General features: G+C 43.0%; 2 protein-coding genes across 6 annotated transcripts in view; one reads left to right on the top strand and one right to left on the bottom strand.

Annotated features, from left to right (window-relative positions):
- Positions 1-439, bottom strand: part of EFCAB7 (EF-hand calcium binding domain 7) — a 56,088-nt gene extending 55,649 nt beyond the window's left edge. For both annotated transcript variants that reach the window (XM_020993035.2, XM_078156681.1), the window contains exon 1: positions 206-439. The gene's annotated coding sequence lies outside the window, so the exon portion shown is untranslated. The remainder of the gene's footprint in view (positions 1-205) is intronic.
- Positions 440-467: 28 nt separating this feature from the next.
- ITGB3BP (integrin subunit beta 3 binding protein) overlaps positions 468-16,714 on the top strand; it is a 52,467-nt gene continuing 36,220 nt past the window's right edge. For 3 of the 4 annotated variants that reach the window (XR_013487459.1, XM_078156685.1, XM_078156686.1), the window contains exons 1-2: positions 962-1,162; positions 12,791-12,833. Coding sequence is in view for 2 of the 4 variants with exons in the window: in XM_078156685.1 (XP_078012811.1) it covers positions 1,149-1,162; positions 12,791-12,833 (57 nt within the window). In the remaining 2 variants the exon portion in view is untranslated. Of the gene's footprint in view, positions 563-961; positions 1,163-12,790; positions 12,834-16,714 lie in introns of those variants that run through there. The other variant, XR_013487460.1, reaches the window with a different exon arrangement.

Below are 16,714 nucleotides of genomic sequence, written 5' to 3'. Positions count from 1 at the left end.
CCAGGCAGGCCGGTTCCGCCAGCACACAGTAGGCGCTGGCGATGGACGTGTGTGTTGGGGAGTTGCAGCCCCGCACCCCGGCGGCCCCAGGGGCCTGAGGTCCTCGCCGCAGGTGAGGTCATCGGGGTCATTCTTGGGGGGGGCCCTTTGCCCCTCCCCCCGCGGGGGCCTCCGCGAGCGGCGGCCGCCGTGGCCGGCTTCTTACCTAGCTCTGGGTCACGAACGAGGCAAAAGCGCCGCCGCCGACGCTCTTCACTTCAGGGCCTCGAGCTTCCCCCTCAGTCCCGGATCCCGAACACCTTCGCAGTCTTGTTACCCTGGCAACGACCGCCACCGGAAGTCGGAAGTGGCGAGAGGGCAGGGCTGGCGGCCCAAGCGTGACCTCGCGCAAGGCGCCTTTGACGTCGGCGACGTAGGGGACGCATGCGCGTGCGCGTACGCCTGGCCCTCGCGGAGAAGGCCCCAGTTTCCGGCCGGCGCGGAACAGCGCCCCAGCGTGGGGCGGAGCGGGAGCGTCTCGGAGGAGGTGGAGGCCATTCCGGTTCCGGTAGCGCGAGATGCCGTACGTGTCGCGGGCAGGGCGGGCGCGGCGTGGCTGGGCAGGCCGGATTCAATTTGGGACCGCTTTCCCTCGTCCCAGGCCCCCTTCCCCCATGTTACTGAAGGGGAAACTGAGGCTCACAGTCATCCAAGGTGTAAGCTTCAGAGGCCGGGATAGACTAGGTCACTTCGCAAGCCATTTAGGCCGCCCTTATCCCATCCCCTTTTACAGATATGGAAACTGAGGCCCAGAGGAAGAAGCCCCTGGGAGGTGACTGGTCACCCCAGCTTCCTCCTTTACAGAGGAGGAAGCCCAGGCCCCTGGAGGTCCGAGTCCCTCGGGGGATGAGCGGCAGGGCTGGCCTTGAAAACCCCGCCGGTCCGTCCCCGGCAGGTAGGGGGCAGCTGTGCTTCTGCGAAGCACGTGGATGGACGCTGCCCCCAGAGCCTGTGCTTTCACCCCTGGGTAGGCGGCCCCTGGGCGCTCTGACGTCACCCCTGCTCCCATCCCTGCTCTCGCTGCCCGAGGAACGTGTCCATCCTCAGACTCTGGGCGTTTCCTAGGCCGACTTAGCGGTTTCTCACGTGGAGCAGCCCCACCCGGCCCTATGCCTTTCACTTTGTAAGTAGGTGCTTAATAAAGGTTTGGTGGAGAAGTGTAGCCTGTTTGCAGAGAGCTGGGTCTGGAGTCGGAGTGCTTGTTGCTGGACTCAAAACCTCTAGTGATTCTCCATTGCTTGTAGCATAAAATAAAAACTTCTTACCCTGGCAGTGAAGGCCGTCCACAATCGGGCTCCCACCTGACGTTTTGACCATATTTTACACTATTCTTATTCCCAAATTCTTGTATTTGAATCAAACCATATTGATAACCAGCCATTCCGTCAAATGAATACTAGATTTCCCGTCAACTGAAATTGTCCACTGGGGCCATTCACCAAGCCTGGCCTGCAAGCTCTCTTCTCCCAGAATCCTTTTCTTCCTTAAAGGACACCCTCAGATGCTAGCTCCTCCATGAAACCTTCACCGATTTCCCCCATTACTTTCTTGAGTTTTGAGTTTACTTTGCTTACCTGTGTATGTGCCCTCTTCCCCCAGTAGAAAAGAGGCTCCTTGAGGGTAAGGTCTCTTTCATTTTTGGTTTTGTATCACCAGTGCCTAGCATAGAGCCTCATGTTAACATTATCATCATCATCGCTAACATTTATTTAGAGCACTTGATAAATACTCTCTTATCTGATACTCGTAACCCTGGGAGGTAGATACTATTATTATCATCTCCATTTTACATATGGGAACACTGAGGCAGACAGAGGTTAAATGACTTGCCTAAAATCACACCACTAACAAGTATCGGAGGTGAGGTTTGAACTGCAGTCTTCCTAACTCCAAATCCGGGGCTCTCTATCTCTTATTCTATCTAACTGCGTGTAGTAGGCATTACATGTTTGAGGAATTGAATTACCCAGGGTCACACAGGTGCTAAGTAAAGCACTGTGTAAAATCAGTCGATTTACTTCCAAGTGCATTGTCCTTTCCGCTATGATGCTACCTCAGGGAGGAGCCGTTAGTCCAGGCTGAGGAGAATCAGAAAAAAAACAACTCCATGAGGCAGTAACATTTGAGTTGGGCTTTAAAGAGCGTGTGGAGATAATGGAGTTGGGATTCATCACATCAAATTGAAGCCATGGATGTTGCTAAGAGACATCATACACGGAGTTGGTCCATTGCAGGGCTTCTTACACTTTTCATTCTCGACCCCTTCAGCACTTAAACTCTGGGTCTCGATTCTAGAGTTTAAGAAGCACTGGATAGAACCAAGGAAAAAAATGCTAATGCCAGTATAGAATTAGTTAAGAAGAAGAGCCTGTTTCAGAGAGAAAGATTGGACTGGAATCTGTGAATTGGATGTCTCACACTATGCTAGTTAGATAACAAATGAATACATAGCATTTATCTTTTTAGTCTCTGGATTACTCATTGATACTTACCATATATTGCCTCCCAAGTTCGTATTTCAAAATTTCTTTGTAGCTCTGGTCTTTATAAGGAACGCTTAGAAAGTCCTCTTATTTCATTGAAGGTCTCTTATTTTTTAAGCTTCTGCAGGATTATATTCAGTTTTGCTGGGTAAGTTATTCTGGGTTGTACACCTGTATCTTTTGCCTTCTGAAAAACTGTATTTTAAGCTCTCTTATCCATTCTAGTGGTGGCTGCTGCATCTTGATGCTGAATTGCATTTCCCCAGTGCTAGAAGTCTTATTTTTTAGTTCCTTGCTGTATTTTTTCTTGTGATTTGGAAGCTCTGGATTGGGCTATCATGGATCCTCTCACTCTGATCTGGAGCAGCTCCGTTCAAAGTGGACAGAGTGCTAGGCTGCTAGGCCTGGAGCCGGGAAGTTGTTGTTCGGTTGTTTTTCAGTCATATCCAGCTCTTCTTGACCCCATTTGGAGTTTTCTTATAAAGATACTGGTGGGTTTGTCATTTCCTTCTCCATCTCATTTTACAGATGAGGAGACTGAGAGAAACAGTGTTTGAGGACAGATTTGAACTTAGGTCTTCCTGGTTTCTTTCTAGATCAGTTGTTTTCAATATGAGATACCTTGCACTTTTATTTTTTCTCAGTCTTTTGATTTTCTTTTAATGTTTCTTCATATTTCATGGAGTCATTGACTTCTGTTTGGTTCATGCTACTTTTCAAGGAGTCTTGCTTGGGTAAAGTTTTATGGCAAGCTGTTAATTCTCTTTCAAGCTTTTCCTTCCATAACTCTCATTTCTTCTCCAGCTTTCCCACAGCTCCCTTGTTTCATTTTCAGTTGTTTCCTCTAGTTCACTTATTTCATTTATAAAAATCTTTTTAATGTTCTTTTTATTTTTAACTTTTGCTTCATCTCTTTCAGGAATTCTACTTGAACTTGAGCTAAATCTGTGGGGGTTTTTTGAGACTTTGCTTAAATGCTTTGGAGTCATTTTCTTCTGTATTTGTGTCTTGAATGTCCTTGTCATCATAATGGCTCCTTCCATAATACACAGCCTATGCTGCTGTTCCTTGCCCTAGGCTGCCAGCCCAACCACAGATCCCCTGTCCTGTCTAACTTGGACAGGTGAGCCCGCATTGGTGGGGAGCAGCCGTATGGCAGTGCTTCCTGCACCCGCACAAGGTCAGGCCCCTGTGCCACGTCTGGGATCTTTACCTGCCTGGGTCCCACTGTCCAAAGACCTTCTTGTCTGTCTCTCTGTGCTAACCTGGGCTTGGTATGCTGATGAGGACTCAGGAGGAGGGTTTTCCAGATCCTTGTGGAGCAGCTGTCACAGAGAGCTCTGCCCTCTTGCTCATTCTGTGGCTCTCACTTCAGATCTCAGCTTTTCTGCCCACCTTATTCTCCCACCTCACAGAAGATGAAAATCGTCATGAGAATCAGCCAGTTAAAAAAATGGTTGAAGCGCAACTAGTGATTGTGAATGTATAGTATAGATGAATTATGGGTCATCGTAATTGAGCACTTCTTCTGACCTTTCATAAGACTGCTCCTGTCCCATTTTTGCTTTCAGTCCTGGACCTCGGTTAGGGGAGAATTCCCAAATCTGTAAAATGTAGTGATTTTGGAAACAAATGTGACCTAAAGATACCTAGAAACAACAAAGGCTGCCCATCCTTAATTAAGGTTGGATTGAGTTGATTGGATTAGCATTTGATTGATTAAGGATGCTGCCTCCTGTCATGCTGGGAATTTTTTGACATCCTCCAGACATGTTTGCCGCACACAGACTCTGTGCAGTGCGCTTTGCTTTGCTCGTCGTGAGCTATTTCAGCCCTGTTCTTTAGATGTAGGTCATCCTGGGTTAAAATGTGGTTATCCAGGCTGTTCCTTTAAATTACCAACACTCTGCCCCCATGCTTCTGTTCATTTCTTTGTGCTGTTTTTCTTTGTTTTCTTGGGTTTTTTTAACCTTAGATTTCCATTTCCCAGCTTTGTCTGTGGGTGGCTGACTCAACAGCTTGCTTGGTACTCCTTCTCCCCTCCCCCCCACTTTGCTCTGGGGTACCCCCTTCATCCCAGAGGTCCCACCAGCAGTGATTGCACAGCAGCTCTTCCCTAGGGCTTGGCGCTCTAGGGCACCCTAGGCCCTGACCTCGAGTGACTCCTGGAACCTTTTTCTGTGTTGCACTCTAGTGCCATCCAGCCCCTGGGAAACGGGTACTCTTGCTGGTCACAGATGATGAGAGAAGAGTAGATCATAAATGGAAAGAAATCTGTTCCCACTGACAAGAGAATCCAAAGTCCAGGCCTTCTGTATTTGGGATCAAGTCACAAGTATCTGTCAAGCACCTCCAGTTTGGAAGGTGACTCCAGAGAAGCTGTGGAAGCTTCAGAGTATCTGCTCTTAAGGATTGGATGCTCTGACTGGGCGGCTAGGGGGCACCATAGTGCATGGAGCTCCAGGCCTGGAGTCAGAAAGACTGGTTTTCCTGAGTTCAAATACAGCCTCAGACATTTACTAGTCATTTAACCTGTTTGCCTCAGTTTCCTTATCTATGAAATGAGCTGGAGAAGGAAATGACAAACCACTGCTGTGTCTCTGCCAAGAAAACCTCAGATGGTGTCACGGAGAGTCAAGCACAACTGAAAAAAAGACTGAACAATAATAAAACCTCTAACTGGGCAGATTAGACACTCAGTCATTTGGAGTGTTCTAGACTGAAAAATAATGGATGGACATTGTAAGGGAAAGGTTCGTGGAGGGGCTAAGACAAGAGCTAGGCCTTCAAGGGTAGTTAGAATCTAGGAGAGGGAATTATGGATTGTAATTGGCTAGTTTTTACTTTCTTTTTCTTTTTCTTTTTCTTTTTTTTGGCTAGGCAATGGGGTTAAGTGACTTGCCCAGGGTCACACAGCTAGTGACTGTTATGTGTCTGAGGTCAGATATGAACTCAGGTCCTCCTGAATCCAGGACTTGTGCTCTGTCCACTGCACCACCTAGCTGCCCCAGTTGGCTAGTTTTTAAAGGACTGCATTATGTCTTGGGAATGATGGTATGGGGTGGATCTTAAAGTATTCTGCCAATAATGTGGTATTTTTCACTTAGCCAGAATAATAGAGATTATTGATTTTAAGTGGGCATCTAGTCTAAGCTGAACCTGAAAGGAATTCCTACTAGAACATACTTGACAGTTGGTCTTCTAACCTCTTGAAGGGGACCTCTGAGAAGGCAGCTGACTCCCACTTTGGACAGTTCTCCTTTCTTTGCAGTTTCTATCAAATCAAAACCAAAGGTCTGCCTTTTAAGAGGAGATGCCTCATGAGGTAATTTTGAAACTCATAACTAAACTTCCTAGAATGATGTAACAGAGACAGGATTTTAAAGCAGATACTTACCTGGAAAGTCCCAATAATCTAATTATTTATTAAGCACTTAGTATGTATAAGGTACAGTGTTAAGTACTAGAGATAAAAGACCAAAGTGGATCAGTCCCTGCCCTCAAGGAGGTTACTTCTAACTGGGGAGACAACATGGACACAGGTGTATGTGCAGAATCTCAAAGTGGAAAAAAGTTGTTTTGGTCATAGGAGCACCAGTCAAAGCTTCTTGAAAAGGGCAGTGCTTTATCTGCCTTGAAGGGAGCCAGGCATCCCAAGGGCAGATGTAAAGTGGGGTTGGGACCCTCAGTGCTGAGGTGTGGAGATGGCTAAAGGGAGCCTCACGTGCTGTAACTGCCAGCGGCCCGTGGAAAGAGGCCAGGCTCTGAAAAGCTTCAGATGACAAACAGGGGAGTTTACATTTGATCCTAAGGCTCACATGGGGAGCTAGCAGAGTCTGGAATAGGTCCTGGCATAATCTGGCCTGTGCTTCAGGAGAATCACTTTGGCAGCTTTGTGGATGGATGGATGAAAAAACATTTATTAAGCACTTAGTGTGAGCCAAGCACTATGCTTAACAATGAGGATATATATAGAAAAATCAAGAGGGTCCCTGATCTTAAAGGACTTCTCTTTTAATTGTGTGGATATATAAAAGAGTATTTTAGCTCCTGGGTAGATGACCATGTCCATAACGTTATAAGGTATATCAACTGGTTTGATCTCAGCGGTGGGAGTCTGGAGGGTGTATTGGCAGGGGTTATAGTAAGGCCTAGTGGTCCTCTCTTTCACCAGAAGGTTTAGAGATGACGAGTCCCACTTCAGTCCAGTCAGTTTGAACATTGATGTCACTCATTTTGGCTGCTGATCTAAAAGGCCCTAAGTAGCCAGTGGGGGAGGGACAAAGTGAAGGGGGGGGCCGGGGTCCCTCCACCTCTTCCAAATGAGATTTTGGTGATGGATGGATGGGAAAGGAAGGTGCTTGAGACAGGGACACCAAGAAGGAGGCTATTATAATAGTTTAGATGAAAGGTGATAAAACCCCAAACTAGGGTGGTGGCTGTGTAAGTGGGAGAGGCATTTAGAAGATAGAAGCAGTAAGATCTGGCATTTGATTGGATGTAACAGTGAGTGGTAGGAGATGATACGGAGGTTGCAAACCTATGTGGCTGGAGGGATGGTGGTACCCGAAACAGTAATCAGTGGGTTTGGGGGAAAAGATAATGAGGTCTGTTTGGGTATGTTGAGTTTGAGAATCTAATGTACTCAAGCTCAGTGGTGTCAAACTTGATTAGTTATGGGGCTACTAAACCATGCATTAGGCTCCTTGTGGGTATGTATTGACTGAAAAAGCCACATATTAGCATTATCCATGTTTAATTATATTTTTATTTATTTCGTTAAATACTGTTACGTGTTAAACAAATAAATATTTGTTAAAGATTCACCAAATCTGATTTGGGCTGCATTCAGGAATGTTGTTGGCCATGTGTGTGACACTCCTGCTTAAACTGACTTTATGCACCAGAAAAATAGGAGAAACACCTGATCAGGGAAGCCCCATTTAGGACAGAAGCTTCCAGCTGTGCCCTGAATGGGAAAATCAAGGAGTGAGAGCGAGGGACCTGAAATGGTAAAGCCTGGATAAGGATAAGCCCCAGCAGGGATGGAAGGCTATGGCATCACTCTGACTGGGGACACTCAGCTGCAAAGTTCTGTTAGAAACATTGAAACTTCCTAGTTCTCTGAACCCAGAAACACAACAGAATTGGAGGCCAGTTGTGATAGGAGTTCAGGAAAGTGAGGTCAGGACCAACCCATTCAAGGGTGTGTGGAGTGACTCAGAGACTTGATCTGGCACAGGGTCCAAAATCAGGAACAGAAATGAGAGGTAAGAGTAAATAAAATAAAATGCTAAGCATTTTATGAAGAAAAATGGGTCAATAATCACTTAAGAGGAAATCCCAAAAAGAAATAACTCCATAGCTACAAGCAGAGTCTCAGAGGAAAACCAAACAGATTCGGGAACAAGGTCTTTAAGAACACTTGGAATAAATGAAGAAAAGGATAAATTTGTTTAAGTCCTCTGGAGAATATTAGAAGAATAAATAGCTTAGAACAGAAAGTGGATCCCTTACCCTGGATGTCAGAATAGCTCAGACAGAGCTCAACAACTTAAAGAGACAATAAGAAATGTTGGAACAAAATTCAAATATACAAAAAATTGAAGAAAATGTCAGGTATCTACTTTCAAAAACAATTGATAGGGAAAACAAGCACAGAAGAGAGAATTTTTGGACTCCTTAATAAAAACTATGACCCTCCCCATTCCCCAGAAAAACCATGGTTCAAGAAATAATAAAATTTCTCAGAGGACCAAGTGAAAATAAAATCCACTAATCACTTCCTGAAAGAAACCATGACTTGAAAATACCCAGGAATAGCATAGCCAAAATCTAGAGTTTACAGATCAAAACAAAAATACCCGAAGCAGCCAGAAAGAAAAGGTTCATGTACTAAGGAACCACAATCTGTTTCACACAAGACCTGGCAACTGCCACCTCAAAAGAGACATAATCTGGGAATACTGTATTTCAAAAACAAAATCTGACGACTAGAATAAAGTACACTGAAAGACATATAGGGAAATAAAAGAACCTTTAGTGGAATAGGGGGCTTTCAGGCATTTTTTATGAAAAGTCCAGAGCTCATTATATACCTTGAAATGCAAACACATGAGTCGAGAGAATCATAGAAAGGTAAATACAGTAGGGGAAGAAGAGGTTACAGAAGGAATTGAATAAGACAGATGGATTGAGGATGGATTTATTCTGTTTTGATGGTCTTGAGAGGAAAGAAGAAGAAATATATTAGGAAAGAGCTTACTATTTATTTTAACTGGAGTACGTGAGAAGAAGAGAAGGCAAAAATGGAGGCAAGGGATGAGGGCACCAGGCATCATCTGAACTGTTTGCTCTCCACCCGAACTACAAAGGGGGATTGAAAGGACTCATGTACACATAGCACATACACATGTATGAAGACACACAACATTTGGTAGAGTAAGACTTTAAACTTAACATGGAAACAGATTAGGGAAAGGGGACACAGTTTAAGATGGGGATAGAGTTAGGAAGAGAATATGGAGGATTAAAAGCAAAGGAAAAGTGTAAGAACCAGGAATGTGGTCTGGGGGAAGGTAGAGAGGAGGTGCAGTAGAGTGCGAGCAGCTCATTTCAATTACAGATTACCAGTGTTGATCACTTCCCTTCTCTGGATGAAGGTGAGTGGCCAAGAGAAGAAAAAATAGAAAAGGATATGGATAAATGACAGTTATCATGATGCCAATCAGGAGTTTTTTAATATTTGCAACTGGGAGTATACTTTAAGCCTGAAATAATTTTATAATAATTATTTTACTTGTCCTTTGAGTATTTCACTTAAATCTCCTATCCCTTAAATGTGTATTCTTAAACATGTCTTCTTGTAAAGTGTGCTTCTCTGGTAACCTTTGGACAAATTTTTGAAACCACATCACACAGTAACCATCTTTTGATAATGGCAAGTATTTGTTGTTGGTTTTGCCATCATGAACTGGAGAAGAGCAATCTCACTGCATGATGGGAGAGCTTTCAGATCTTTCATGAATGACAAGAGGGGTATGTGTCCCCCCTCCACCTCCCACCTGTGTGTGTCCCATGCTTGTTCATCACCCAGCTCATGTCAAAGGAGCACATGAAAGGACAAAAGGGCCGATAGAGCCCCTCCTGCCTTCTCTACTCATTCCCCAATATAGGGTGGAAAATAAATCATATTTAATATCTCGATTTACGTACAAGGAGTCACATGGGATATGAATTTGGTCATTGCCTTTCATCAGAGGATTTCTGATCATCTCACAAGCACATTCAGTAATCCTCTAAACACCCCAGTGCAGTTGGTGGCTGGCAATATTATCATCTCCATTATAGTGGAGAGTAAATGGAAGCAGAGAGATACTAAGTGATATTTTTATCTTCCATTCAGAGATTTCATAGTACTTTACAGGCCAGTGTTATTATCAGCTCTATGAAGCTTAGTGAGATTATGTGATTTGCCCAACCTTCAAGGAAGAATTTGGCATGGCTTCAAGGCTCCCAAAGTTGTATCCATGTGACTACATTTCTTCTTTTTGCCACCATCACCCCTGATTTTCCATTCCATGTTCAATCCCTGTTTTTAGAAGTCCCATGACAGAGCCTTTAGTTTTTACGTGTTTAGAATATTGGTAGAATACTTCTACCCTCATTAGCCTCAATTCACATTATTTTCCAAACCTCTGTGTGGCATTCATACCCCCAGACTGTGTAGCTTTGGAAATATTGGGAAAGCATGGAGGAGAGCTCAAGCCAAGACCACCATTAGTTTTATTTGTTTGGAGATAACTAATTGAAGTTTTTCAGTACTGATCTCATTCAGCGATATATAATTAAACCTCACCTAATTTTTGTGATCTGATGAATCAGGTTTTAAACAAAATAAGTCAGAATGTGACAGTAAGAGAAAATTATTATTGATAATATCAATTAATGCTTATTAAGTGCCTCCTACATACCAAGTACTGCTTAAGGGCAGAACTGTTGGTGTTAAGGTCTTCAAGCATCACGAATCCTCCATCACTCAAAGAATTCCATAATCCCGCCCCACTTACCTGTCCGACATCATTTCCCACTACTTCCTAATAGGACTCTTTCAGGTCTTTAAGACTGGGCCCTCCCTATCACGTGATGAGCCTTCTGTCTCTGCGCCTTTCCTTTAGGCACATCCTTCTAGAACCCTTCCGTTTGACCAACCAGCTTAGTCCACCTGAAGACCTTTGGCCCTCGTTTGGCCTTTTCTGATTCCAGGGCCTTCTCTGACCCCCTGTAACAAACACTTTGTACAATCTTGCTCTTTCAGCTTGCACGAGACTGCAGTGAACGTTATGGGATCGAGTTCTGTCTGAAAAGTAATCTGTGTTACAGTTTACCCTGTGGCCTGTGACCTTGTTTTAACCTCTAGTATCTCCGCTCCCTAACCCTCCAACTTCAGTAAGTTTGAGGGAAGCCGAAACCCTTTTCTCCTTGTTCCTTCAGAGTATGACCCACTTCCCTCGGCCTTGTCCTGTACTTTCGGTGCCCTTGTTCCCATTTTCTGCAGGCTGGATGTCCCCCTGCCTTTCTCCATCTCCACCTGTTAAATTCTTCTCTTCCTTAAGGACCTGCCTCAGGTGTCACCTTGCTCACAAACCGTTCCCAGACCCTTGTAGCAGTGTGAGATCTCTTCTTCCTCTCTCATAGACTGGAACTCTTCTTTGCAATGATCATATTCCGCCTTTCCCTTGTTGGAGTATTAATTCCTTGAGACCAGGATCTGTACCTTATTTCCATTTACTATCTTGGCCTAGCGTAGTGTCTTGAGTATAGCAGGCATCAAGAGCTCTGATTAATTGAACGTAATTGAAGGTGTTTTTAAGAGTTATAAATTTTTAGAACATAGTGTACAATGTAGAGTAATATTTATTTTAAACTAAATGTAAATAGTTTTTTTTATCATTTCCCACTTCGAGCTATTCATACCACTATTTTCTCCATGCTTGATTGAGAGTATATAGTCATTTGATTTTAAATAGATTTCTGAAAGATCTTTTTCTTTAAGGTTTATTTTAAATGACTTTCGATGCTTCTTAGAAAAAATTTTGTGGGCTAGGATAACATTACGTTGATAATGGCAGTAATCTTGTATGTAGTTTAATATATCTTCAATTTTGTTTCTCTGTTGATTGTTAAGGAATATGTTTTGGTCCAAACCCACCTGGTCTTGGATCCCTCTCTGGTGGCTGCCAATAAATGCTAGATAAGACCATCACTAGATAAGGACGCATTTTTCAGTGGTTTTCTTTTTTGGTTTGAAAAAGAGATTTTTCTAAAACTCCACTCTCTGAACTATCACAATGTTCCTGACCTGTTTTCTGCTTTAATTTTTATGTAATTAGTTTAGTTTCTATTTTGCAAGGACCAAGAAGGTGCTTCTAAAGCTGCATTTGTCACTGAGAAAAGTAGACCAAATTTATGTTGACCTTTTTCTCCTTGGAGTATTTAGTCTGCATTCAATAAAATTTTGATGACTGCTCTTTAGAAGACAGCTGCACGAAATAAAGTCTTATAAATATTCTGCTTTTCCTTTCTGAGTATTTTCATGAACAGCTGGGCATCCAGTTCATCAGAACAGATTTTGTACATGGAAAGCTGGGCATGTGCCTGATTCAGTTTAGTAAAGAAGACAAAAAAATAGTTTCTTATGGGTTGGGGACTTGTAAAGACATGGAGCATCTGTTCCCCAGTTAAGCCATACTCTGGTAGCACTGAATCATGTTAAGAGCTCAGAGAATGGGATGAACAACTTTTTTTCACCTTGAGTCTCCCCTATTAATGACAAGTTACTTTCAATACCCACACGAAAGGTATGTAAGTGATTGGATTCTTGTGAAGAATTGGGTTTGTTGGGGATAATTTTCTGGGAAGGTAACAAGGAGAGGATGTTTTGAAGCTGGTGCATTTAATAATATAATCTTAATGCTTGTGTGATTAGGGTGGCATGCCATGTATCTATAAATGTGTTTTTAAAATAGAAATATTTATAGAGAGAATGTCATTTCTGAAGGTGTACTATCTTCTATAGTATTAACACACAAAACAAGGCACAATAAACTGCCTCTTGAGAGTTGCTTTTCCTCTATCATTTTCCAGTTTTGTAAAGTAGGTGAAATTGAGTTGCAAAATTGACTCTTAAAAACTTTGCTTATGCCTATGAAAATGTGGTTACTTGAGGCTTATAAAATTTGAGATCTCTTTAAATATTTTGTTTACAGTGTTAAAAGATCCCTGAAGTTGGATGTCTTATTACAGGAAAATGTAAGTATCTAATTGTACATTCTAATTATATGTGGGAAAATTATGTGGATTATTAGACCTTTTGAAATTCCATTTATTTATTTAAAAGTTTATCACTAAGCAAGGGAAATAATTTACTAAAGTGAGTTGTTATTTTTGATAAGTCCTTATCTCATGTTGGTTGTTACTTTTTATAATGTTTTTTTTAATAAACAAAGAAAGAATTAATGGTCAGTCTTCTTAATATTTACTGATTACTCAGGAGGCAAATGTGAACTACAAACCTTTATGAAACAGTGTGTTAGAAATTAGTGTCTTAATTGTAGGAGTGAATGTTCTGACACAAAAAGCATAAATAACTGGAATTATGAGAACTTTCATGCACATATTGTGTAGATTATTGTACAAAAGCAGAACAGAAACAGGAACATTAACAGTTTTAGGTCAGAGTTATAATTACCTCTGTCAGCTAAACTGGTTTGATTAAACGAAACAGTAGCAGCACTATAATAAATGTCACTACCATTGTCACAATAAACTAGAATTGTGCTGTTGCAAATCCCTTTTTGTAAACTGGGTCAGTACATTCTTGGAGCTAGCATGTCAGGACATATGTCAGTTTATCACGTTCTCATACCAACAGTGGGTGTTGCTTCAAACCCTAATACCTAATTCATAGAGATAGTAAGATGAGAGGGAAGTCAGTTCATGTGAAAGTAAATTAAAACAAAAGTCTGGTCAGTAAATGAGCTTCCCCTCTTTCCCATATGGCAGTGTCATTTTAGAGAAATGTGTTTATGTATAATTCCTCTTTGGATGTCTCTGTGGTATTTAGCAAAACAGAAACTTGAAATTTTTAAAATCTCCGAGATACTTTTCTTTTATTTAAACAAAGGTGGCAAAATACTGCAATGGCACTAAAAAAATCATTAGCAATTTAATTAGCAGTTTAGTGGACCATTATCCAACTTGTTGGGTTCAGCATGCAGCTGTGACTGTAATTCTGCATCTGTTTCTTGAGTCAGAGTAGGATTTGGGAGATGAGGAGTCCAGCCAGAAATTCAGTGCAGTTCTTTTCTGCCCCAAGGCTGTTCTTTGGGAGATAGGAACAAAATGATTTGGACTGAAGAGAACGGCGTTTTAGAGTTCATTCTTTCTGTGCAGTACAGTGGTCACAGGGGTGAACTTGCTGGCCAGAATGCCCATTGCCACGATCATTGTGCTTCATTGGAAAGATAGATGTGACCCTTCAGTACAATCATGTGGGAATACCTGGGGACTCTCTCTTTGTAAAATATTTGGCCCGGATTTTTTTAGCTAGTGACTTCATCGATTAAACATTTCTTAATGCTTAAAGTGGAAATCGTCTCACTTTTTCCTAGGAACACCAGAAATATGCAGGGAAAACAACTCAGGCAGAGTAAGAGTCTTGCAAATGACAGTTCTGAAAAGCAGCCTTGAGGATTTCACGATAGTGAGTGAAAGGTCACGAGGAGAGAACCAGGAAATCTTCACCAGAGGTGGGGAAGGACAGTTAGTTTGCAAGTACAGATCAGTCAAGCAGGAGATGCGATCATCTCGTTTACTTTTTCCGTCCTGCCTAAAACAAAAAGGCCCCGGTATCCAGAGAGGCTTTTTGTGGAACGGTAACAGCAGTAACAATAATGATGACAGGGACAGCTAGCATTTATAGAGTACTGCTGTGTGCCCAGCACTGTACCAGGTGCTTTACAGTTATTATGTCAGTTGACCCTCACAGCAACCCTGGGGAATAGATGCTGTTACTATCCCCATTTTACAGATGAAGAAACTGAGAGAGAGGTGAAGTGACTTGCCCAGGGTCACCCTGTCTGAGTGTCAGAGGCTGGATTTGAACTCAGGTCTTCCTGACTCTAGGTCCAGCACTCTGTTCCCTGTGGCACCACCCAGTGACTTCAGAAAACAATAACAGACTGCGCCTACCTCCTGGGGCTTTTGTGATAATCAAGTGTCATAATAATTGTCGAGTGCTTTGAAAGTCTAAATGAGAAACACAAATGTTTGCTGTTATTTCAGGAGGCAGTTGTAGCCAACTGATTGAAGAGGCCAGAAGGAAATTCCTGTGAGACTGAATGGGTCTGAGCAGAAAACCCAGGGTTGTAAAGGAGGGGAAAAGACTCCTTCTGTTTATTGGGGTGTGTGTGTGTGTGTGTGTGTGTGTGTGTGTGTGTGTGTGCGTGCGTGCTGTCTGCACAGGCGTTTTTCTGTCTGTGCGGGTCTCTGTGGGGAGCCCTTATGGGGAGGCCACCAGGGCTGGCTAGGACGAGCCCCACGTGGGAGAGAGGTGCCACCAGCCCATCACCTCCCCCTTGGCACAGGCCAGGACACATTCACTGGAGTGTTGATGGGATGAATTTTCAGATCCCTTTTAGTGCCATAATTCTGTTGCTGTCCATAACGAGATATTTCTGGACATCCACTCCCTGAATTTCCCTAATCCAGTTTATCATGATTTCAGTTACCTACCACTCTCTGGCTTAGGTTGGTCCCTCTGCCATCACCATGTTCCCAGGAACTGAATCCAAATTTCACAGAATGAAGTTTTTGGATTTTAGATTTTGGATTCAGTGAAAGGGCTGCACTTAAGGATCTAGAGGGCCACACGTGGCCTCGTGGCTGCAGGTTCCCCACCCCTGCTTAGATGATGCTTCCTGTTTGCTTGTTTGGGGACCAAAGTTACATCGTTACTAGTGACATTATTACTCTTCCATCCCGTGTTTTTTGGTTATTCTTGATTGTCCAAACACCCACAGTATCTGGGTTTTAACTGTTCCAGTCACAGTAGAGTCTGCTGGTTCATCATCATCATCATCATCACCGTACATTTATGTACAGCATTTCGTCCTTTGGAACACCTAATCCTTAGAAATTATTTTAATAGGCGATGTTCAATAAAGCGTTTTTGTAGAAGATGCTTTAAATGGTACAAGATCATATCACAGTTTGTGATAGGTATTGAAACAAAAAGTCATGTCTATTTGAAATTATAGGAAGAATGGAATTTTCAGTGAGGAAATCAATGGTTAAATTTCAGTTTGGCTAACACACTAGGTTTAGCCTGTTTCCCAAAAGTGTAGAGGGATCTTGGCTAGTCCCAAGCAGTCAGAAACTACCACCGCATGAGATCTTTCTGTTTATTAATGAGTGTCTGCCAAGAGTCAGGCATCCCTCCATGGCACTTCTGTGGCAGCCAGACCATCTCCTTCCACCCACACCTCGTGTCACTTCTTTCCACTGCTGCTCCTGCAAGGGTTCCAGTGGCTGTCTCTGTTCTCAGTGTGGAAGCTGTCCCCTAATGCTCGTGGCCTGTGGCAGCCCCTGAGTATTATGCTCTGTTGCCTAGCGTACGTGTCTAGTGACACAGCCCAGGCCCCGGTGAGCCCGCTTTGAGGTGGAGGGTCTGCAAGTGGCACATCTTTAGATGGGTTCTAGCTACAGTTTAGAGTGCTCGACAGATATCTTCAGGGCTAAAAAGGGGTAGGGCAAAAGCATTTATTAAATGCGTACTGTGTGCCAAACACTGTGGTAAGCACTTTTACAATTAGTATCTCATTTCATCTTCAGAACAACCTTGTGAGGTAGGTGCTGTTATGATCCCCATTTTGTAATTGAGATAACTGAGGCAAATGGAGATTCAATGAGTTGTCCAGAGTCAAACTGCTAATAAGTGTGTGCGGCTGGATTTCTGACTTTAGGCCTGGCACTGTACCCACTGCTCCACCAGCTGCCTGGGGTAATAGCTATTGGGAGTTACTGAACCTGAAGGGAAAAGACCTCAGCAAAGATAAGAAAGCTTACTTCTTCATATATACATGTCATTATGAAGATCTAAAACATTCAGTTCTTGTTAAGAGACTTCTCAG

Source organism: Phascolarctos cinereus, unplaced genomic scaffold, assembly GCF_003287225.1.
Source record: "Phascolarctos cinereus isolate Bilbo 61053 unplaced genomic scaffold, phaCin_HiC Scaffold_5;HRSCAF=322, whole genome shotgun sequence".
NCBI classification, from domain to species: domain Eukaryota; kingdom Metazoa; phylum Chordata; class Mammalia; order Diprotodontia; family Phascolarctidae; genus Phascolarctos; species Phascolarctos cinereus.
Note: the sequence above shows the minus strand (reverse complement) of the source record. Positions and strands in the feature narration are given on the sequence as shown.